This window comes from Telopea speciosissima, chromosome 2 (genome assembly GCF_018873765.1).
Source record: "Telopea speciosissima isolate NSW1024214 ecotype Mountain lineage chromosome 2, Tspe_v1, whole genome shotgun sequence".
Taxonomy (NCBI): domain Eukaryota; kingdom Viridiplantae; phylum Streptophyta; class Magnoliopsida; order Proteales; family Proteaceae; genus Telopea; species Telopea speciosissima.
The window spans coordinates 47,895,502-47,919,539 of record NC_057917.1 but is presented as its reverse complement, the minus strand read 5'-3'; the positions used below and the strand labels follow the sequence as shown (position 1 = coordinate 47,919,539).

At 38.1% G+C, this 24,038-nt stretch overlaps 2 protein-coding genes across 3 annotated transcripts; one reads left to right on the top strand and one right to left on the bottom strand.

Annotated features, from left to right (window-relative positions):
- Window positions 1–1,026: 1,026 nt before the first annotated feature.
- On the top strand, window positions 1,027–6,289 carry LOC122652319 (uridine 5'-monophosphate synthase-like). Of its 2 annotated transcripts, XM_043846030.1 has the most exons (8): window positions 1,027–1,059; window positions 1,090–1,877; window positions 3,741–3,824; window positions 4,664–4,746; window positions 4,830–4,917; window positions 5,068–5,322; window positions 5,881–6,113; window positions 6,160–6,289. In XM_043846030.1, exons 2-7 carry the CDS (start codon window positions 1,098–1,100, stop codon window positions 6,007–6,009), a joined length of 1,419 nt encoding a protein of 472 aa, XP_043701965.1. In that variant the 5' UTR covers window positions 1,027–1,059; window positions 1,090–1,097; the 3' UTR covers window positions 6,010–6,113; window positions 6,160–6,289. The 2 variants fall into 2 exon arrangements, with proteins under 2 accessions (XP_043701965.1, XP_043701964.1); XM_043846029.1 differs by having other exon boundaries at window positions 1,059–1,877.
- Window positions 6,290–11,348: 5,059 nt separating this feature from the next.
- On the bottom strand, window positions 11,349–23,622 carry LOC122652593 (E3 ubiquitin-protein ligase DIS1). The gene is made up of 5 exons (XM_043846379.1): window positions 23,616–23,622; window positions 19,931–19,942; window positions 15,237–15,469; window positions 12,415–12,801; window positions 11,349–11,873 (listed from the first exon to the last, which is right to left on the bottom strand). The coding sequence occupies exons 3-5, from the start codon at window positions 15,444–15,446 to the stop codon at window positions 11,553–11,555; spliced, it is 918 nt and encodes a 305-aa protein (XP_043702314.1). The 5' UTR covers window positions 15,447–15,469; window positions 19,931–19,942; window positions 23,616–23,622; the 3' UTR covers window positions 11,349–11,552.
- Window positions 23,623–24,038: the final 416 nt, after the last annotated feature.

Sequence of the window (24,038 nt, the reverse complement as noted above, 5' to 3'; positions counted from 1 at the left end):
GAAGAGGCTATCCCACAATCGTTGCATATCTATCCTCCCATCCTCGCCAACAACATCAGTTGAGGAGTGAACAACGTCGTGGGCCACTGGGTTTGGCATACCGGTGGCCATCCAAAATGAAATAGAAGATGCAGTACCTTCACGCAGAAACCTTCCCATAGAAACCTCTATCTTTCTCCTCCTTTTCTTTCTTCTTTGTTCCGTCAAGAAGTTATGTTGCAACTTCTTTGATCCATGTCTCTCCTTCTTGCCCTCTAAACTTGGATTGTTCGACCTCAAAATGTTATTCGACGATGAAAATACTATTGTAGATAGTCTCCCAACTGCACTCTCTGATTGTGTTCGAGATGATGCAAGAAGGAAAACCTACTATAGACTATAAATCCTATAATTTATTCTTCATCTAATACAAGCTACTCTTATCCCCTAAAAAAAAATTGAAAAAAGAATTGAGATTGTTCAATTTGATTTGAATTGGCCAATTCTCCGATTTGATTCTTTAAATCATGGTCTTGTGACTCTTTAGACTAGACTCAACTTGTTCCCCAATAAGAACTAGACTATGATAGTCAGGGTTTTAAAACAAAGAATTGGTAACGAAATTAGACCTTGTCGATTCCAAATCAGAATCTATTGATTCCCAATCCGAATAACCCTAGAATCGGTCTAGAATTTAGAAATAGCGGGAATCTTTTAGTATGAATATTACGATTAAAAAATTGACAAAAATCGGAATCTGTCGATTCCCAATCCGATTCACCGATTTTTTAAACCCTGGTGTTAGAAAGTGATCAGAATCGGCAGGATCGGGTCATGACCGATTCATTCGACCGATCCGTAATGATATTTTGATTCCTTTGCGCATTAGCGCATTGTTTAATGATGGATGGAAAGCTTTTTTTTTAATGTTTTTTGGGTAAAATGATGGATGGAAAGCTTACCGCTTTATTCTACTTTAGCACTTCGACTGGTGGCAGTTAAATCAACCACAGATCCGATAAATAAGCCCCTAAAACCTCAATCTTAAGATTTTAATTTTTAAACAGAGGCTCTCTCTCACTCTCTCTCACTGTTCGTTCTGCCGTAAATCATCGTCAATGGAGTCTCTGGTTCTGCAACTCCATGACATTGAAGCTGTGAAGTTCGGCAGTTTCAAGCTTAAATCAGGCATCCAATCTCCAATCTATATCGATCTCCGCCTCATCGTTTCCTACCCATCTCTCCTCAATGAAATCTCTCAACTTCTCATCACCTCCGTCTCTTCCTGCACCTTCGACCTCGTCTGTGGTGTCCCTTACACCGCTCTCCCCATTGCAACCTGCGTTTCAGTCTCCAACAACATCCCCATGCTCATGCGTCGCAAGGAGATCAAAGACTACGGCACTTCCAAGGCTATCGAGGGTTCTTTCAAGGAGAACCAGAGCTGTCTCATTGTAGAAGACCTCGTCACTAGTGGAGCTTCGGTGCTTGAGACTGCCGCGCCCCTCAGGACGGTTGGATTGAAGGTCACGGATGCTGTGGTTCTCATCGATCGTGAACAGGGAGGGAGAGAGAATCTCGCTGAGAATGGGATTCAATTGCATTCGATGATCAAGCTAACCGAGATGGTTGGCTTTCTGAAGAAGAATGGTAGGGTTACCGAGGAGATGGAGAAGACGGTTAAAGCGTTCTTGGAGGAGAATCGCAGGGTCTCTGTTCCTGCCTCGGTGCCGCCGCCTCAAAAGTTGAAGGTTTCGGTTACGTATTCGGAGAGAGCGAAGATGATTAAGAATCCAACTGGGAAGAAGCTTTTTGAGGTGATGGATGCGAAGGAGAGTAACCTGTGCTTGGCTGCTGATGTTTCAACTGCTGCAGAGTTGCTTGCTCTTGCAGATAAGGTTTGGCTCCTCTGTTTACCCTTCATTTGATTCTTTTCTGTTAAGAACCAGAAAGTGGAGAACTCTAAATGCTAAACTTTGATGTAGTCGTGCTTTACGATTGCCGGCGTTCATGGAAGTTTTCTTATAAACTTCGGTGATTATCACATACCTTGCCGTGACAACGCTAGTGAATCACACTAGAGTTATCAACCAAAGGGAAAGTTAAAAACTTTTTTTCTATTTAAGGAAAAATAAAGGAGATTGAAAGAGAGAGAGGCATATCTCAGGGCCAGAGCTACAAAGCCAGTTGAACTCTCTGGTCCAAGTTACTTGTCATGTCTTAGTAATGTTAGTATAAAGATAAATGGGTAGATAGGACTGATTTGTAAGTTCAGTTGGACCAAAATTTAGCTTTAGCAGCTGATCTCAAACATATGTATACGTGTCTCTAGGTGTTTGTTTGGTGAACTCAACCATGTGTTTTTTCAGCATCAATATGAACGGTTAAAAATAAATTTTCAGGGGGGAGAGGGTTCTAAAAGCATTTTAAGATATTTAGATCAAATAGAGTAATAGACTTGTTCCAAAAAGAGAAGGTTATAAAAATATTGGGTTTCTGGGTGTGTCTGTGGAGTATTTTTCCTCTGGGTGTGTCTGTGGAGTATTTTTCCAGTTGTTGATCCTTTGGCACTGTTACTTTGCAATTGAGATTGAATCAGATGATGAGCTCATGCAAAAAGAAGCCGTAGTCGTTTACAACCATTTTTGTTAAATTTGTCCATGGGGTATTTTTATAGTTGTTGATCCTTTGGCATTGTTGCTTTGCAATTGAGACTGAGACATGTGATGACTTTTGGGGGCCAGACCTGCATATAGGTCTTGTAGTTATACCTTCCCTCCATATGGCCGTGTAGCTAAAATGAAGAGTCATCCATATGGCTAGATGAATCACCCTCAACCTTCTCTGATGGATAATTGGGCACGATACACACACAGACGATTCATAGCTACTGAGTGTGGGTTTGCTGTCATAACAAAACAGCAGGGGGCTGTTGCCTGGAAATGATTTTGACATGTGTCGGTTGAGTTAGCAGACAATAAGTGTCACACATTCCTCATGTTATACTCAACTAAAAAACTTCAAGTGGCAGTTTCAGCTGTATAGTTCTATGCCATATGCTCTTAAGAGCTACCTTTCAGGACTTGGTTACTTAAAAAGAAAAAATAGGGCCCCACTATTGCCACCAGTCTTATATCTAAACCCCATTATCCCAGAGGTTTCATTGCCTCTTCTGCAGTAGTTGAACAAATACATTTGTATGTCTGCACCTGCACATTCAGACACAACCCCCGAATCCTGTCTAATAGGAAGCTGATAACTTCATTTACCTGTTCCTACTCCAATGCTGGTAAATCTTTGCGATGATATTTTTCTGTAGAGTGTTTGTGATGCCAAAAGACGGGGGTGGAAGAAGTAATATGGATGTTAGTTGCAGGGGATGACAGCCATAAAGCATGTCTTCTCCAGTTTTGCATGAAAAGCTGCTGATTCTCAGTGCTCCCACCCCCAAAAGAAAAATGTAGACAGAATGTCCTGTTTTTATTTTTGTATTTGGGAGTGAATCAGCAACGGTTTCTCTGACACATTAGATGAGGAGTTTTGGTTACAATAGCTGATCCAAGTTTCATCCTCTTTAAAAGCTGGTGGGCAAGAAAGAGCTGATCAAATTTCTTTCCTTATTTTTTTTACTTATATGATGCTAGTTTACTTAATTGATGTGGACCTTCGTTCTTTTTACTTTGTCATTGTTCATACCTTATTAAAAATAAAGGAAGTTCTACTCATTGATTCTATTCTGATTCTTCTGCATATGTGTGTAGGTTGGACCAGAGATCTGCTTATTGAAAACCCATGTGGATATATTGCCTGATTTTACTCCAGACTTTGGCTCTCAGCTTCGCTCTGTATGTATTTTATTCCTCATATGTTACTTTTACATATTTCATGCCTTCCTATTTTCTTGTGCTTTGTGTTGTTAAATGCTCTTTTCATTTGGTTACTCAGCAAATAAAGAAAGATGAATTACATTATGGTTTAGATTACTTGCACAGATCGTTGTCCAACTGGCGACCTTTGTGCCAACATATTTATATCTCATTTCATGTCATTCGATTGATAAAGACATTTTTCATAAAATGAAACATTGCCAAAAATACATGTCTCTGATAGATGTTAGTTCTCCTTAAAAAAAGAAAGGCCGTAGTGCATGAGGCTCCCGCCACTATGGGATCTGGGAAGGTCATAATGTACGCAGCCTTACCCCCGCGTCGCGGAGAGGCTGTTTCCCAAATCGAACCCGCGACTACTAGGTCACAATGGAGCAACCTTAACGTTGCACCGAGATCCACCCTCTATGTTGGTTCTTCTTGTACCATCTAAATATTTGTTCCCCAAAGATGTTATTTAAGAACCCAGCAAGAGGGTTATTAAAACTTAATTTTGATGGAAATGCTAATCTTTTAACCCCTTTAAGTGTGTCTATATTCCTAACCAACCCCTTCCTGTGTTTATTGTTGGTTGTCATATGATGCTTAGACCAATCTTATTTGTTGTTGTACTTCATGATCATAGATTAGACCAGGACACCGTTTATGGCAGTCTGTTGATATTGGAAGGTGATAATCTGGTTCCAATTGGAAGTAGATTTGTGTCTCTGTGTATGTAATGGGTTTATGCCTTTTTGAGTGTTTATTAACTTAAACTATTGTGAGGTTTTATTTGATTGGGCTTATTTCTGTTGAAGATTGCGGAAAAGCACAACTTCTTGATCTTTGAAGATCGTAAATTTGCTGATATTGGAAATACGGTGACTATGCAGTATGAAGGGTGAGATTCAGTTCCTTAGTTTTCTTTGTGCTTGCTTCCCCTTCATGTTTTGCTTTTCAGTATTATGGCTTTGTTGTTCACAGAGGTGTCTTCCGTATACTGGACTGGGCAGATATAGTTAATGCTCACATAATCTCTGGGCCTGGAATTGTGGATGGTCTGAAGCTGAAGGTTTGCATTTTACAACATAGCTAAATTATTATAATGCTGAATCAACTGTAAATTGCGATTGGAGTTTTCTGCAACATTTTATCTAGGATCTGCATTTGAAATTTAGCCACACATTGGTGTTGAAAGAGAAAATTCTTGAACTGCATCTAGGGTTTGCCTCGTGGTAGGGGCCTGCTACTCCTTGCTGAAATGAGCTCATCTGGTAACCTTGCCAAAGGAGATTACACTGCTGCAGCTGCGAAGATTGCTGAAGATCATTCAGATTTTGTAATTGGGTTCATCTCTGTCAATCCTGCGTCATGGCAAGGGGGACCAGTAAATCCAGCATTTATCCATGCAACGCCAGGAGTTCAAATGGTCACTGGAGGTGATGCACTGGGCCAGCAATACAACACACCTTATTCTGTAAGTTACTTTTTCATTATGGACACTGTGTCAGTTCCTTAATGAGATTATATAGCAAGAAGAAACCATGAGTAGGATTTTTTTTTTTTTTTTTTTTTTTTTTGGGGGGGGGGGGGGGTGGGTGGGTGTGCTAATAAGTTGGGGTTGGCTGGAGTCCTACTCACGGTTTGAAGGGAAAAAAAAAAAAGAACAAATGTAGATTAAAGTTGTTGCATCCCCTTGCAACAGAATTTTTGAAGCTAAACACACAATATTTTCTGGCTTCAATAGCTGAAAATAAGTTGTCCATGCTGATGCTGTGGAGGCAAGGTCAGGTTTAACGTGAAAACTGAAAACATAGAGGCATATTTAGTATTCGGTATCTGTATCCTGGTATGGATGTCCTGCTATTATGAGTTTTTATCTTGTATCATCATGCCAAATTACTCCACTCCCCCCCCCCCCCCCCCTTTTCTTTTGCCCTGAGGAAGTTCAGAGGCATTTTAAACGACTGATAGTGCTTTAGATTATTAATGGACTTGTAGCAGCTTTAATGGGTATTATCCAATGGCATCTCAGGTCATCTTTGATAGAGGAAGTGATATCATAATTGTTGGCCGTGGAATTATCAAGGCAGCAAACCCTGCTGAGGCTGCAAGAGAATATCGTCTTCAAGGATGGGACGCTTACAAGTTACGATGTGTTTAAGAATCTGTAACCAGGTCATGCAGCCGGCTCTACCTGCGTCCCTGGAAGTTGTAACTTGTAAGGATTGCTTAAGTCTAGCTGTCAAGGTTTTAGCTAATTTTGTTGTGGTGCATGTCTTTAGCCAAAAAAATTGAAACTTCAGCAAAAAAGTTGTGGTGCATGTCTGGAAGAATGAGATAGCCAGAAAAAAAAAAATCTGAAAAGCAACTGATGAGTGCTTGCTGGATTTTCAGCGTCAATTTTTGGAGATTATTTGAGAAAAAGAGAAACTATTTACCAAGAAGATATAACAAATTTCATGCGATTCCTAGCTGTTTTATTTGTTTATCTTCTGCTTAGAGAGGTGGATGGTTAATGAAAAATTAGGTTTTGCACCCCAAAAAATCTGAGTAAAGCTAGAAAACGACATAGGAGTGATAAGAGTTACTCCATAGATTTGAACCTTGAGAACTTCTGGAGAGTCTCTCATATATTGGGCCCATGCTTTGGTTTCAGATGCCAAAGAAGTGAAATTGAGAAGCACTGAATTTGGTTGTACATTGATCTTCGTTATGGAGTTCCTCTAGTGGTCAAACAAAGCATTGAAAATCTAAGACTATTAAAAAGGGTTCAAAGACCACTAAGGGATACAATCTAAGGTTAAAATTTCACATGTGATCGAAATCTAGACCATTCTCCAGATACGCAGCAACGATGGGATTTACCACATCATCCTTCCATGTGGCAAAAATAGGTGAACTGTTCATCTGACTACTAAGCAGCTTAGGTCGGTGGGCCACCCACCCAAACTTGCTTGAGCTACACTCCCTTCTGATAAGGCATGTGAAAATCCAACTCTTGACATGAAATGACCTTGCTTCCCTCCATTGCACAATTCATCACTGGTGTGTGCTCCTCTATGCCTCGCTTGCTTGCTCAGAAAATCTTCTTCCAAATTTTTTTGTAATACATTTAGGGGAGGCTTTTCATGCACGACTGCTTAAGATAAAACGGGTTATGATGCATCAAATTGGGGGGAGGAAGGGTTCGTCATTTCAACCCCCTATTGTGAGAGGGGGACAAGACCGTGCATGGAACCTTTTGCCTCACATTTATTAGTGCCAGTAGGTTTTGCTGGTTTATGGGCGGGGCGCTTTAAGTGGGGCTGATGGATTGGTTGGTAATACGATCTGCCATATTAAAACTACAAACTTTTTTTTTTGTAAAATACTAATCTATTCAAAAGAGCAAGATACACTCCCATTTTCAAAGAGAGGGATTAGACAAAGGTCAATTTGTCCTCCTCATTAAGGACAGGGCCCTCTTAGCAAGAGCATCAGCAATAACATTTCTAGGTTCTGAAATAAACAAAAAAGTAACAAACTCTAAAGCAGCCTTTAAGATACATGATGTCTTCTACAATTGGGCGAATTAATATAGGGAAAGGAGTTTGATGAAACCACAACTTAACTGAGAACTTAGAAGAAGAAGAGTGTAGTACTATTCCAAATGATAGTTTCGCATCGTTCAGTTAATTTACAGGGAAATATTTCATGATGATGATGATACGAAAGACTTGAACCATGATGGAGACTTGCTAAGAAAGGCAGAAGAACTACACCATATCTACTATATATTATCCATCATGTCTTGGAGATGCAACTGAAACCAATGGAAATGTATTGTGTACTGGGAAAAATGGCTTCTTGAATATATATATATATTGGATTATTGGAGTATTTTGTCAGGAAAGGTTAAGGTTTTCTTCCACTGACTACTATACATTAATATGTGCTTCAAACTTACAAACTCCAAAACCAACAATGCCCTATCTGTTCAAAGTTCAAACCCACTCTGGTTTTCTTCCTCTTAGCCATGCTATTCAGTTGCATTCATTTTAGGACTTTGACTTCATACTACTATGAAAAATCCTGCCCTGATGGTGTTGATCTCCCTGAAGAACCAAGAATGGGATTTCATGATTTTTTTGTTAATGTAGTCTACTACACCTTTTCACCCATCAGGGGACTAAGATTCTCCATCTTTATTGTTGCAGCAACGAGACTCTTAACCGAACTGGTCTTGAATTGGCACTAATTTTCTATGAAAATTTCTCATTGTTGAATAGCTCCTGGTCTGATCTGATTGCATGAGAAGGCCCTTGTGCAAAGTGAGTTTTTTGAAGTAGCTTGTATCAAACTTTGCCTCACCCAACTGAAACCCAAGACAAATAAATTCATGATAGATAATTAGGATACCAAAAGGCAGAGAATGAAAGGTAAAAGAAGACTACAAAGTTTGGTAATGCATGCAGAGAAGAGTAAAACAGAGTATTTTAAAAATTCAAGCTTCTGAAAACAAGATTTGATTACCAGAGAAATGGATTCGCTTGCTGCAATTGTGAGTATGTGTCTCATCTTGCTTAGAACCCTGCATTAGATCAAAAGAGAATTCCCATTAGTAATCAAGAAGAAAGAAGGGATAGAGAAGGTGGGAGAGGAAGTGTTGAGAAGATTACATTATCACAAAAAACATGAAATCTCATTCTTGGATCTTCAGGGAGATCAACACCATAAGGGCAGGATTTATCATAGTAGTATGAAGTCAAAGTCCTAAAATGCAAGCAACTGAATAGCATGGCTAAGAGGAAGAAATCCAGTGTGGGTTTGAAGTATGAACAGATAGACCATTGTTGCCTTCAAGTTTGTAAGCTTGGAAATTTCAAAGTTTGATGCATATATTTATAGGAGAAAAGTTCTCATCAACCTATGGGAGAAGGACTCTCTCTCTCTCTCTCTCTCTCTCTCTCTCTCTCTCTCTCTCTCTCTCTCTAACCTAACCATAGCATCACAAAAAGGGAAAATAAGATGGCACATCAGAAAACTTACCAATTCTTTTTTTGGTGAACCAGAAAACTTTCTAATAGAAAGTCCACATGGAGGCCAACTGAGAACTCTATTAAAGAAAGGAAGGTGTTCTTATTCTTCTTTTGTTGCTATTTATTACTATGATTTCTGTTCTACATATTATGGCTAAAGAAGTTCTAGTTACATATCCTTCTCAGCTTTCATACAGGCATGCACAGCTAATCTTCCATTCTTTCCCAACCCCATTTTCCTCCTTTTTCTTTCTCCATAATACTCTTTACCCACAATGGTTCAGATTCTCAATTCTGCTAAACATAGCTTTAGTTGGACTTCCTTCTCACACTTCACACCTAATCTGTTCACTGTTCACACTGTGTTGAGCCCAAATCCTAACCTTATGAGTTTAAAATTGGCTCCCAACATTGACACCTTCCTCTTAAGGCAAGAAGTTGTTGTCACCAATTACTGAATCCTAAGGAAAAAGAGAAAAGGGGGGAAATGTTCACATTGAATTGCACTATAAAATTGGTTAAAGATTATATAAATAGTTTAAAGAACCAGCCTGCACCAACTGATCAAACCAGGTTAAATCATACTCATAAGGAGATTTTTAATTCTGTAACCACCTAGCCCTATATATTTGGGGTTTATTGTGGCCCTCAACCTCAAGCTCTCCATTTGACAATGGCATGTGTTGCCTTTAAAGTTGGTATTGGTAGTAGTACAAAGTACTAACAAACAATTTGTATATGCATATGCCGATAGGCAGTTTTTTTTTTTTTTTTTTTTTTTTCAAATGTAAAATGGTATTATTTTTATGAGACCGAGTTTCCCTCCACCTACGGTAAATGAGATTCCATTCACCAAGGGTTGGGAGAGGGCGGGAATGGATGGGTATTGGGACGGTATTTAGGAACGTACCAAAACCCTAGGAGGGGTTTGTGAACCCTTGGATAGTGGGTGAATTGTTCACCATGGGTGGAGGAAAACTTTATCCTTTTTTTTATTTCGTTTGTTTCTATTTTTTCAAAATTTGATTATGTTTTTAGACCAGTGTTTGACTATCCATCACCAATTAAAACTGGGCTATTTTCAGTTCAATGGCCAGTTCAATTTTAAAAACTATGACAGTTTTAAAAATTATGAACAACATTAAAAAAACTTGAAATGGGAAATCATATTCTAAATTTGTGTATTGTAATTAGTAAAACTCTCTTCTTAACCTTTTGTAATTTAGACATTCTAATAAAAGCTTGGAAAAAAGAACTCTGTTCGGGAGTGTGACCTACGCCAGCACTCTCATAAGTCTATCTCTTTTCTCTTCATATGAAAAGACACCTCTACCCCTTGTTTTGAGGAGGAGAGATATAAACACATGGGAGTGCTAGTGCAGGCCATACTCCCGAACAGAAAACTATTTCCCTAAAAACTTAACAATTGAGCTTGTTGAGAGGAACACCTACCATACTCCAACCCTTATTGGTTCAATTATGCACGGCCCTTGTCATGTTATGGTTGTGTACAATATATTAAAAATCCTATACCTAGCTACTTCATTCCGGAAATACCTACCCCACCAATTACCTTATAAAATTAGTATCATATCCATATTGGCAAAAGTTTTCCTTCCCTTAACCAATGGCGGTGAAAAAATCCCCAACCTACTAGTGATGTGACAATATGATTGAATTTTTATTCCATCAACAAACTCTCACCCCTTATTGACAAATTCGAAAATACTCTTTACCCCTCAATCATCTAATGGTATCGATGGCCATGGATAAAGGAAAACTCAATCCATGCATATTTATTTGCAGATAAATTCAATTATGTTTTCATTATCCCTATGTGGGATTGTTTAAATGACACCCCCTCATTTCACATAAGAATTACACTAATTGACTTTCAACTTTTTAAAATTCCTTTTTTATCCCTACATTAAATATAATATTAAATAACTTTTGAAGAATTAAAAAAGGGCAAAAAAATAAGACTACAAATTTATTGACACCTTAGGGTGCCAATAAGAAAATCCCTATGTGGGTTAAAAGAGCTAGGTATGGTATTTGTGAGGTTCCAACAAACAAATCCACCCCATTGCCATGCATCTCCTTTTTCAGTATTTTTCTTGCAACCTCTTTCTTGTTCTTAGCAATTTAAGTCCTTCTATCATGCCCAGCTATAATTTGAAAGATTTTAAAGGTAAAACTGCTCCAAATGTTCATACAAAGCATTGCAATCTGCCAATCCCTTTGACCAGCAACTGCATTAAAGCCAAGTGGAAGAAAAATAAATCTATCAAAGTACTGACCACTGCACAACATTTGAATGGCAAAGAAAAGTCATCCATCAATTGGATGTGTGAAAACACTCAGTTTAGCACCAGTGATCATCCATCTGTTTGGTCCTTCAAAATGTTTATCCATTCCACTGACAATATTAGGTTGACACAGCTATATAATATATAGAAGATGCAAATCTATGAACAACACATGCATGGACGATTTATTTCTCTTTCCTTTATCACTATCTTTAGATGATGATGTCTGGCTTCCACTCATGTATTCAATGCATTCATAAGCAAAGAGAATTTGCCTTAAATGATCCAGGAAATACATGAACAGACGACAGAGAAAGAGTAAATATTACAGGAGAAACTACTAAATAAAATTCAGTTAAGTGAGATCGATTCGATCCTCATTGTTCTTTCCAAATCCTCCCAGTCACCCTCAGCTTCAACTCCTTCCTGTCTCCACCTGAGAAGAAGAGAGCCATGTTGCGTTGGATAATGAGGCCATCAAAACTGTCACGCACCTTCCTATGACTGTCCCTTATGCTTCTAGGAACTCCTTGCCATATCATCTTCCTCCCATTACCGCCCACTTCAAGACTGTAACTGTACTTCTTGGCTTCATTGTCATCACCCATAAACCGCAAGAATGCTATATACACTGGTGCCATACCAAGCTGGAATGCCTCAAAGTGCAGACAGAAATACTGGCCAAAGCAACTGAAAACCTACAGAGAGGAAATCAGACAACGGAAATCTGTTACATCCTCAAATAAAACAAATTTACTAAGGTTACCTGAAATCAATCCATCCATACTCAGTTTTCTGGAACTTATGATTAGGCAAGAACTTAAGGGATCTCTAAAGTTGGTTAACCATTTGGGATTGGCGTGTGGTTTGTGTGATTACCCAAAAAAAAAAAAAAGAGATCTACCCCTCCAGCCACATCAGCCACTTAATGTAGTTCACCAATAACCATCCCAAAGGCAAGAGGAACCCCCTTCTGAATGGCTACAATTCTTGGGGGCAAACGTCCAGAAACAGGTTGGAATAACGTGAGACATGGACAAGGGAACTGTACAAGTTGCAAATACAGAGTTCAACAATGAGACGCGAAATTTGGATTAGCCATGTCTTCTCTCTATGGCTAGAAACAGCCGGTATGTACAGAGAGAAGGCTGACTGCTGTCCAGAGAAAACCTTCTGCATTTATAAACAAAAGCAGTCTAAAGGCCAAATGACAAAAGCATACTAAAACAGAAGACGTACCGTTAACATCCATGTGGCGTTCTCTACTTCGTGTGGATTAGATTTTACGTAGCGATGGTTGAAAGTACTGCCATTGTGCATGTCCACTTTGTGATCATCTTTCAGGTGGGCCACCAGATCGGGGATATCACCAATGACAGTGCACTCTGAACCAGCATATGGACAGTTGTAGGGTCTAAATGCACAATGTGATTCATGCTTTAGCTTGCTATAGTAAGGGTATATGCCACTGCACCCAAAGCTCTGATACTTGCAAGGAAGTTCAAGTGAGGCTGCAACCTTCTCTAGTGCAAGACATCTTATATTGCCTAGTTCATGTCGGCAAGTGGGGCAGCGGTTGTGCACCCTAGGCTTGCAACCAGAACACAATGTGTGGCCGTTTGAGCACTGCAACCACAACGAGATGAGAAAAGAAAATGGATTTAACATAATTTAATCTAGATTTTAAGTAAATAAAAGGAAAAGAAAATTGATTTGATATAATTTAATTTAAATTTTAAGTAAATAAAAGGACTCCTGAGACAACAGCCAAACTAAAAGTAAAATTTTTTTTTGGTGAATAACTAAAAGTAAAATTATTGAAGCTTAAGAACCATTTCCTTCCCGAATATAAAAGATTAACGGTTCAAACTTAAACTTTAAAAAAAAAAATTACAAATGAAATATATTGAACAATAAAAGAGACTTCTAAGGCCCCAGACTTCACTTTTACATGGTACAATACACACACACACACACAAAAGAGGAAAAGGAATTTCTCATACTAAAAGGGGGGGAGGGGGGAGGATGAAAAGCAGTAAACCTTGACCAAAATTATCTAAAAGAATCAAATCCTAGATAACAGTGCAACTAACTATTGTAGTCTACGAAGGAAACACAACAAAATGCACACAAATGCCCGCTAACTTTTAACTAATAGCAAAATTACGATGACAGTGTAAGTATTTATTCATTACACAAGATAAATATATGCAGGCAGACTATACCAATAATTTCAACATAAAGTGAGATGATTTCAAACAAATTCAACCCCATCTTTCTGCTAAAAGCATTTTAATGAATGATGGGTTTTATAAAGTTCCAAGAGATATATAAAAAGGTCCAGGCCTTGAAATCCGAAAAAATATAAGTGCATATTTGGCACCGAGATGGCTTTGATCCCACATCAGAGCCAACTTCAGCTTCAAAATTATCAATATGTCTTCATTCTTGAGGAGGCTCAAATGAGTTGCTTGGTTGAGAACTACTCTAATATTGATTGTGGAATTTATTACTTTTGTCCTTTATTAGCTGTCAGAATTAGACGCAGAATGTAATGTTGGTCCACTAGTTAAGCTGGGTGTAGAACATTCAGGTTTCACTTTTAACTGATTGTGGCTGGTTTTATTTTGAGCATCAAATGGAATCAGGCTTAGTTGAATGAGGCTTTATTAAACCCAAAATATTAAGAATTTACTGGGTATTGAATCAATTTTTTTCTTCCCCCCCCCCCCTCCCCCAAATCATCTAAAGTTAACCCAATTCAGAGATTCGTGGCTGATTTCAAAAATAACTGCTATCAATACAAAACCTGTTTGTCCCTTGGTGATAACTGTAGACTAGTTTGTATGTCCAACATCAATACCTCATTGCTTCCCAGATTGTTGAGTGGTTCCGAATCCCACCTCACCCCCCCCCCCCCAAAAAAAAAAAAACCCTCAACACTAAAAGAACATCCCAGTGCACAAGGCTCCCAATTTTGCAGGGTCTGGGGAGGGCAAATGAACACAGCCTCAACCCCTGCTTCACAGGAGCAGCTGTTTCCAAGTTTTGAACCCACAACCAATAGGTTGCAATAACACAACTTATCCGTTGCACCAAGGCTAGCCCACTCAACACTAAATAAAAAATTATAAAAAAATAGAAAAGCAAATTCTGTACATAAATACCATCCACAGACAGTTGAACAGTTGGTTGGTCCCAGAACTGCCAGCCTCTCCCTTCACTGCTTCTTCATTGTTGAATGGTTTCAACCCCATGGGGAGGGAATTTACTTTCCAAGTCAAAACCAACCGTTGACGGCAGAACAGATGGTTGCTCCAAAAGTTTCCAGCCTCTCCCTCACCCTTTCTCTTGATCCATCATTTTTCTTTTTTTGATCTTTTTTTCCTCATGAAAATGCTGTTCTGGAGGTTTTTCATGTTGCTTTCATCTTCAATGTCTCCTCGGAAGAGAGTGGATTCTCAGTCCAGACACCACTTTCACTTAGTCATGATAAATTGCTAGGACTTCTTCCAGCAAAACAACTTAGTTATTCTCCAGTATAGAATCTGTTCTTTTACCCAAACACAAAACAAAAGTATGGTTTGGAAAAGGGTTGTGTTACTCATCCAACTGTTTTGCATACTCTTTCAAGCTAATAAGAAAGAAATCAAAATAAGGACAGGCAGCAGTCATGAACGAAAAAAAGTTTAATAATACATATGCGACACTAATATAGAGTTTAAGGATTTAAGCATCGGTATTGTTAAACAGAGCTCCAAATCATTCCCAACAAATACAGGAACCAGATCAGGACAATTCCAGATTGGCTAGATCAGCTGATCCAGTCAATGATCAGCATCCACCAAGCAAAAGCTTGATACTACCACTGGATCAACCAATTAACTACCTATGTTACATTGGATCAATCTCATTCACTACCTATAAAGAAATATCTCAAAACAGTTCCATTGAGTTTGCCTCAAGACGAGCCACACAGAATATTAATACAAGCACAAGAAGTTAAGGAGATAAATAATCATGTATCTCAACTCAAACTGCATCAAATATTTTAAACAAACCTGATGAATGGGAGGATACATAGCATTTAAGCATACTGGACATTCCAACAATTCACGAACACTACTAGCGACTGTCACATTAGGTTTTATAGCATGTTGAGAAGGATCATTCGAATGTTCACAAATTTCCAGCATGTCTTCACTTTTAGGAAGATCAATAACATCAGGCTTGGACCTCATATCATCAATATAAGCAGTTGCAGAAGCCATTGCTACGTAGCACAGCCAATTGCCTGCAAGGGAAAATATGCAATCAAGTCAATCACACCATTCATGTAATGTGACACATTTTTTTTTGGGCAAGAAACAGCAAATATACTAGTAAGCATTAATGTACCGTAGATTACTGCTTCAATTAGCACACAAGCAAAATTTCACCTTCATAAATTACGTATGAAACTTTTTATGTATGAATTCATTTTCCTTCTATTTTTGAATTGCAACAATATATTTATAATCTGTTGTAAATGTAAATGTCTTACCACATTGTCATTGAAAATTGGATTCTTTAATTCAGTATGTGTGACCAAATGAATCATTGTAAATTGTAACAGTATGGATGCTTGTAAATACAGAAGGAGCTATGACATTCCTACACACATTACCCAACAGATGTTGCTTACCGAGGCCTTCTGTTTCTCTAGACAAATAAAACAGAAGGCCTGTAGTGCCAATCCCTTGGCTATTCTCAACATTGTACCGTGGGTTATACTCGGGAAAGCTCTGATGAGCTCAGCTGGGTCATATTCCATGGGTCGGTTTACATAAGTTGAGTTAGATTTAAAACGCACAAAATATATAGAAACATAAATGTTAAAAATAAACTCCATGTTTCTTCTCCAATTGTGCGGTAAAGAGTTGCAGTTTCTTTTTTTCTTCTTTTTTTTTTCAACAGGTAGCAGCTGAGCTCATAGCTACTAAAATCCAAGATGAGAATCGGACTGTAAGTGGTTTTTAAGAATATAACCTTTAGGGCGGGAGGGAGGAACTGGAGTATCACTGACTTTCCATCTTTATGGGATTATAACATTTTATTATCATTCTTTCAAAATATTGTTATTATTAAAAAGAAGAAAACAAGCTAGAATTTCTAATGCACAAGTATTGATATGGGAGCTGGATTGAAAAACTATTTTACCGAGTTGGTGTTGGAGTAGTAAACTTGACAACCTGAAATATTAGTTCATTAATATGAGACAGTCCCAGCACATCTCATTGTCAACTAATGTTGGCCATTTATCTCAAGTTGCATTGATTGGATTAGGTCTCACTATTTCAGTATTTTGTAATTTGGTTTAGTAACATGTATACTTTGGTCTTTTAAGTCTTCTCTAACCCCAAGCCATAGAAGGATTTATGATTACTGAAACTAGAAACCATTAGATCCTTTAAATCCTTGCCAAACCTTCAACTATCACCCAAAAGTCTTTCAATAAAACCCAGACTCCATCCCTTTACAATTCCCACAACCCATAGCCAGTTGTAATGACTTCATTTCTGTTCCATGAAATTACCTGCTGTAAAACAACCTAAATTTACAGATAAATTGGAATTTCAACCACAGCCTTCTATTACTGATCTCAATATCCCTTGCAACTGTTTGATATTTGTCCTTAAACTTCAGATAGAGGCCAATCACCCAATCCTGGTCATCCCATTCCAGAAAAAGCAACCTGCCAGACTTTGAATTCCTGATTTCTTCTTTCATTCTGAATTTTTTTACTGTTTTCAGTACCACTTTTCCTTTAGTTTAATAGCTTCCTAAATTGGTATTCTCAGTTCAGTGATTCTAAACCCTTATCCAGCGGACTGGATCAATGTTAAACCTTTCCTATAGCAATTCCACCTATTCTTCTGAACACCCCCTTTCCAGGGGCAAGTTTAAGCTCTTTTAGCATTCAGCATTGTACCATAGAAGAATCACTGATGCAGATTTATCACCAAATTGGGCTTCTTTCCCTAGAAGTAAGCCTAGGGTTGGGTTATAGACATGTTGGGCCTTTGGTCCCATGGGTTTTCTATGTAATAGGCCACTTTTATGGGCCTAAAGTTGGGGTACATAAGTTGTATAGGGGACTTAGTTTATTTTCATGTTTTAGTGTTTTAAATTAAACCAGTTGAACCACTGATCTAATTTAAGTGATTTTCGAATATTCTTTTAGGGTAGAATCTTCTTAACTTAAGTTTTATTTTAGGGACTACACCTCTTCACGAATTTTAGAGAGGGAGTGTTTTGTATTTAGACTCAGCCAAGGATTAGGGATTTCCTATTCATAGGCTGCATAGGAATTTGGGCCTTTGGCCATTATAAATAAAGGCAAACCGTGGGGCTCCTTTTTACCTCACTGATTTATGAAATCTGCTCTTGCAAGCTGCAGCAACCTTTCTTCTATTGAAGTTCTGCTTTGAGTGTGTGATCAAAGCTGGTGTGTGATCCAATCGACACCTTGCGGTGTGAAGCCCAGGTGGTTCGTCGGTGGGATTGGTGTTTGATCCAATCAACACTCTGCGGTGTGAAGCCCGAGTGGTTCCTCTCAAGTTCTAGTTTCAAGTTCAAGTTCAAGATCTGATTTTTATTCAAGCTCTAGTTCAAAGATTCAATTTTTATTCAAATTTCATCCTCAAACAAGCTGCTGCCAAGAGTAATCTGCTACTACAGTAAGTTTGAGACATCCCCATCCCCATACTTCTTCTTCTAATCCTCTACGACGCCAATTCTAGTTGTCCTCTTTGTTATTTTCAGTTTTCCCATACCCTAAACTCCCCACAAACCTAACCAGCCATCAGAACTTCATCAGATTTCAACCACAACACCCCCTGCCCATAAGGAGAACTCGATCTCCCCAGCTGCCCAGCCCAAACCAACAGTCAGAACAATCTATAAATCTAACCGATTATCCCTCATACCCTCCTAAGAAAACCATTCAAGTTTGGTTAATTTCTGTCCAACCAAACCCTAGAAATCCATCTTTTCCTCTTTTCCAAAACCCAAAACCCTAACCCTAACCCTAACTTGCTGCCCATTCAAGTTTACACAGTTCCACCCAGCAAAACATCTCAGGACCTTCACTGATAGATTCCCCTACACCTGCCTAGCATAACCAACACCTCAAACTCTAAACCCTAATTTTGACCAAAAATCATATTTTGCCCTATTCGGACTACTAGTTCATATCAAATCCTGGTTTACTGGCTCCTAGTTGGTCACCCACAAATCTAGGACTACATTAATCACCTTTTCAAGCAATTATCTATTTAAGAATATTCAACAACCCTTGATGTAGAAAAGTGCAATACAAGGTGGCCCGCATGTCTATTGTTGACTTGACAAGTCTTCTGCACATGTGACTAATCAAGAGAGTTTCCACAATTTGCAAGGTCCAGGTCTGCTACATCAGCTTTGGGATACCACAAGAGACACAAGTAGTGCAAGCTTTCAAGCCTGCAGAGTCAGAGCAGAAAATTTTTTATCTCTAAAGCATCCTAATTTCAATCTTCAAGCTCCAATATTCTTTTGTGAGTTTTGTTGTACATCAAATAAAATTCAATATTGCAATTAACACTTGTGTCCACATATGCTCACTTCATTATCTGGCTTTTAACCTTCATCATTCACAATAATCAAATGTGTCAATTGAGGGCAGAATCAAAATAGAGCAAATTTCTGACGCAAGAAATTTTGTATCAAATAGAAAATGAACAAGTATTTTAAAAAAAAAAGAGAGCAGAGAAGGTCTGCCTGCAGTATGAATCATTTCACAGTGAATAAGTTCAAGACTCAAGTAAATCAAAAACGCAAAATGAAATTAAGGATTCAACTTCTTGCTTCCCTGTCTCCAATCAATTTTCCAAAGGATTTTTAACAATTCAACCCAACTGCCAGCACTCAGATTTCTCATTGGACTAGTCTAAGACACAGACCATCAACCTAACCTCCACCTTCTGAAATTTTTGGCAGCACACACACAGATCTTCGTACAACAGTTATCTCAAAGTTAATACACACTTCACACACACTATCCACTACTATCACACTTCACTAGAACTTACAAATCTCTAGACAGGTGCTAGGCTCTGGCATAACAGTTAATAATACAAATTCAATTTAATGCAATGCAGTTCTGGGACAATACAACTGCCACAGCCAATTGTACTTTCAGCATTGCATTAGACATATTTCACCAGTAAGATTAGCGGCAAATGTTATAGCATTGATCCCATCCATTTTTCATCCATATTCACACTTCATGTATTATCTTCTGTTGGGTTTATCAACTCACCAAAACATGATCTCAGAACATGGAACACCCAAGCAACAAATCGATCGAGCAAACTAAGCAAAAAAAAAAAAAAACAAGAGTAGTTCTAACGAGAGAAACCCTAAATAAGTAAAAACAATACACCAACCCAATTCTCAGCAATATCTACAAAATGTGCCGTCTCCTATTCCCCATCAAGAAAACCCTAAAAGAACAGCATACCCACACAAAAAAATGTAAATGAAAACCCTAACAGATCCAACATTTTTCGGATAACAGCTCCCAAAAAAAAAAAAACCCATATCTCTATTCAAATAACCGCAAGAAAGTTGAGAATCAAGTCAACCCAGAAACGCAAACAATGCATAAAAACACTAAAATCAAGCCCAGAAAAATTAACAAACTGTGAAACTAAGGGTGTAAATAATGTCTAACCTGGCAGTGCCTCTGATATCAACAGAAACCCATGAGAGCAAATCCAACGCCCTTATCAGAGAGAGAGAGAGATTCCTCAGCTATCGGCCAGGTTATATATTAACAGTCAAACAAACGAATCCAAAGAAATTCAAATTGAAGACATTGGGGGAGAGAGAGAGAGAGAGAGAGAGGGGAGCGTAAAAGACAGCAATTCCTCGGAAAGATACAAATGAAAAGAGAAGAGGTGGGGTCTGATCTCTGAATCTCTCCCCTCCTGGGAATTTTCAAGATCTGAATATATGATAATATAATAAGAAAACTGAAAACGTACGGTGATGGCTTTTATTTGAACCAGAGAGAGAGAGAGAGAAACAGAAAATTAAAATCGAGAAGCGCCAAGGGGTTAGGTTGTCTGCAAAGGGTTTCGTGAGACAGACAGAGAAAGAGAGAGAGACAGTGGCCCGGAAATGCTGTCAATCTGTCAAGGCCTCCATTAAATACTGTGTTGGTCACGCTTTGAGCTTCGATTTTATTATTGACTTTTCTAAGTAAATCTTTACGTTCTTCATTCATGGAGTCATTAAATAATGCAATTCAAATTTTAAAAAAAAATAATAATAATCCTTAAAGGGTCCTTGTCTAATTTGAAATTTTAAAATTAGAAAGGTCCACGCCTCCACGGTTACGTGTTTTTCAAATCTTGGATCTTCGAAGGTCACACGTGAAAGTTTAAACATGCTCTGAAACTTTTTTTAATACTCTGCTCTGGAAGTTGTTATTAATGGTATCTTCATTTATATAGAAGGAGCTAGAAAGAGCATTACATAGCTTAGTGCTCACCATGTCTCGAAGTCTGGAACTGGAAGAGGAATGTGAAGAGGATTGATTGAGACTCGGGCGAGTCAAGAATTAAGAAACATGGAGACTTGTCTGTCGTCAAGCATAGAAAATGATCAAACTCGGTCCTGGTCAGTCTTATTTTTCCTTGAATCAGTAATTTTGTCCGAATTCAAAAAAAAATTACCGAGTTGAATCATTTATGATTCCAAATTTATGTTAATATCATAGCTGAGAGAAAACTCAAATAGCACTTCTTAAACTATGCTTAATTGACTCGAATTCATATATAATTATGGTGGATTTGTCAATCGTAAGTGGATTGGCGGATATGGTGAGTTTGTCAACCAGCACTAAACCATCAGAGAAGTCTATCTATATGTTCTATTCTTTCTTTCTCTCACTTTTTGCTTCCGTAGCATCTATGTCTTGCTTTTCCCTTGGCGTTGTGGCGGTTGATGGAGTAAGGTAGAGCTAAGCCAAATATGGCTAGTTAACCTTGTCGTCGTCTCTACTCTCTAGGGTCTACCCTATATTTTTATTGGTATTGAGCTTCTTGGTTACTCTACTTAAGCACCCTAGAAAGCCTTATGAGATGAGCCTCTCTTGCAGTCCTATTTGTATTTTGGGGACAGGAAATAGACTGGCTTTACAAAGACGTGTTGTTGGTGGCCACGAAGGAATTCAACAAGCAAAATCAAAGGGGGGAGGGAGAGTTCATTAGATCCCAAATCAATTAAATGTCCATAATTATAGAATTTCGGCAAAAAATCAACAGTTCTTGTTTGTATAACTTAGGGTCTCTTTAGTATCATTTTTATTTTTAATTTCTTTTCATGTGTTTAGAATCATTTGTGAAACTTGTTTTTATTTAAAATAAATGAAAAAAAAAACCCCAAAAATTACATCGAAGCTCCAAGAGGACTTTCCATTTTTATTACTAGAGAGATCTTCCTATGTTAGAAGGTATATTTTGGTATTCAATTCATCACAATCCTAAATTTCAGGTATGCTGATTGTAGAATTAAATCGAAAATGAATAAAAATAAATAAACATAATTTTGACATTGGTATTATCTTTTGTAGTGTGTCCATGCTGCAACATTGGATATCGTCAAGTACGAGTGTTGATTACCACCCCCATATAAATAATTAAAATCAGGGTCGGACCTAGGGTCAAGCTCAAGATCAAAATCATGGTCAGGCTTAGGGTCAAAGTCAGGGTTAAAATCATGGTCAAATCACGGTTGGGCTGGGCCGGGCCAAACCTGAGGCCTCACACTAGCCCGGCCTAACCTGACCCTGGCTCATGGCCAAAAATTTCCAGCCCTCACCCACCCTGAGCCTAAACAAGGCCAAACTTGCAGCCCTGGTTGTAATTTCCTTCCAAATTTTATTTGTTTCGACAATTTATTTCCACTTAAACCGTATATGAACCAATTAATGAAACCAAATAACAATCAAATAAAACCGAATCTATTCAATTCAATTTCAGTTTTGAAATTATGAAAATTATTCAATTTTTGTTTTTATATATTGTATAGGGGAGTTGTTCTCTGTGCCGCAGCGCAGCCTGCGCCCAGGCACATGGGGGTGGGCGCAATGACCACCCTACCCCCCTTGCACAGGCTGCCCATGTACCTGGGTGCAGATTGCAATAAAACATTCTCCCTATTGTATATTAAACCAAATCAAAAGCGAATTGATTGACGCTCTTATGTCTGAATTTATAATTGGGGTTTTTTCCCTTCATAGAGTGTCATGGCATTATTGTAGAAGGTATAATGATGTGATTTCACCCTTTAAGATTCCAAGACCATTTGATGGTCAAGCACAAAACTTTTCTAGATTTCCCACCAGGTTTTAAAGATACACAACCATGTGTCCCTAATCAAAGAGTTTGCTAATCAAAGAGAGATGTGTTATGTAGGACAAGATGGAGGAAATGGTGAACAAGAGGAGAGGAGGAGGAGTGGAGGATATGGAGAGGAAGTTTTTGTTCTTTCACATAGGGGCTTGGACAACTCAATCTTGCCGTCTTTTGTCTTCAATTTCAACCGAACATCTTTACACCACTAGACAAGGTAAACACTATTGTTGGAATGAACCCGATGAGCAGTGAAAATTGGATCGGATCAATACTTGTAGTTCATGGTCAAGAGTAGAGAATAAACAATTTTAAAAACAAAATTCATGGTTATCTTAAAATCACAAGTGTAACTTCTCAGATAGATAATATGTCTTCCAACTTGTGCAAATATGGAGATGGAAAACTCGTTCAACACTTGAATACTTGTTTAATCCTTACAACTTTTAGAAGAACACAAAAATCACCAAGCCTCTTGAGTTCTCAAAAACCCAAGTCTCACTCACTCACACACCACAAGAAAGAGGGGAGAGAGAGAGATAAAGCAAAACGTGGAGAGGGGTGGAGTTTCCAAAAAACGTGGAGAGGCTCCTCTCTCTTCCTTTTTATAATTTTGGAGATCCTTGGATCTCAAGTAATCCCCTTCCATCTTGGCTTTGGTTCAATCTTCTATTTTGGTGTTTTGTGAATCTTCTAATTTTGACTCCAATTTGCTATTAAAGTTGAAGAAATAGAATCTCAAAATTAAGGGATAAGATCTTTCTAATTTATGGCTCATAATATCTCATATCATAATATAAAAAGATATTTAACCATAATTATATTATTCTCCCATATGGTGCCATGTGTCCAATAAACTCTTTTATTGCACGTAAGTCCTTTCACTTTTCTAATATCCCATAATAAATTATAGGGTATGTAGTGTAATGCTGCTAATCCCTAATTTATCATGTACGTTGATCGAGAGAATCTGTGATCGTGATCGGACGACCGTAAAACTTTGAAATCAAAATTCAATATATTATATATTAATTTTATATAAAAAATAAATTTATAAAACATTTCGAATAAATATTGGATCCAGATTTCTGTTTGACCAATCACCTACTTTCTCTCTCCTAGATATTCCCAGTAAACAGGCAGTGGATTCCATGTTGAGAATCCTCTTTCCTTACAATGCATGATCACATATCTAGTGTACCGGTTTATAGTCCTAACAAACATCAACCATAGGTTTACCAAAATCTTTGATGCCACACTGCAACAAATGGAATCTCTCAGGTCAAAGGGCCATCGAGTGGCAGGTACGTGTATCACTCACACAAACAGTAGCAATACATAAGATATATGCACTAGATTCTCATCTATACACGTTCTCAACGTGTACCCATATCCATGCACCGAAATCACTGTTTCTTGCGG